The 665-nt window shown below is 42.4% G+C and overlaps 1 protein-coding gene across 1 annotated transcript in view; it reads left to right on the forward strand.

Annotated features, from left to right (window-relative positions):
• Positions 1 to 10: 10 nt before the first annotated feature.
• Positions 11 to 665, forward strand: part of LOC116007843 (cytochrome c biogenesis CcmF N-terminal-like mitochondrial protein 1) — a 3,385-nt gene continuing 2,730 nt past the window's right edge. The window contains exon 1 of the mRNA XM_031248509.1: positions 11 to 654. Within this exon, the coding sequence (XP_031104369.1) occupies positions 11 to 654 (644 nt within the window). The remainder of the gene's footprint in view (positions 655 to 665) is intronic.

Raw genomic sequence — 665 nt, forward strand, 5'->3', positions numbered from 1 at the left:
TTACCGGATGATGGGAATAACAAAGCAGAAATTTGGAAATGAGCGCGAAATGTCAATATATGAATTGTTTCATTATTCGTTTTTTCCGGGTCTTTTCGTTGCATTCACTTACAACAAGAAACAACCACCAGTGTTTGGTGCAGCACCTGCATTTTTTTGTATTCTTCTTTCTTTCCTTGGTCTTTCGTTCCGTCATATTCCTAATAACTTATCCAATTACAACGTATTAACCGCTAATTCACCTTTCTTTTATCAAATCTCAGGGACATGGTCTAATCATGAGGGTAGTATTTTATCATGGTGTCGGATCCTAAGTTTTTATGGATTCCTTCTTTGTTACCGGGGTCGACCCCAAAGCCATAATGTCTCAAAACGAGGAGGCCATAGAGAAACTTTTTTTTATTCCTTTGTTTCGAACTTCGTGAAGAACTCTATTCTATCTCTCCCTCGTTACGAACAAAAAAGTGGGGCTGCGCCCCAGTTATACACTCCCTTCGTTCTACGAACCCTTGTTGATTCTGAACTTCGTTCGCGAAGGAACCGGACTTTTGACGGGCCAGCCGCGCCGCTTTACCCTGAAAGGAAAATGAGCTTTGCTCCTCTGGGCGCTAGGCGCTCCCGTGATTCGCGAGAAGGAAAAATAACTCATTCTTTGTTGCATCTGG

This window comes from Ipomoea triloba, chromosome 16 (assembly GCF_003576645.1).
Source record: "Ipomoea triloba cultivar NCNSP0323 chromosome 16, ASM357664v1".
NCBI classification, from domain to species: domain Eukaryota; kingdom Viridiplantae; phylum Streptophyta; class Magnoliopsida; order Solanales; family Convolvulaceae; genus Ipomoea; species Ipomoea triloba.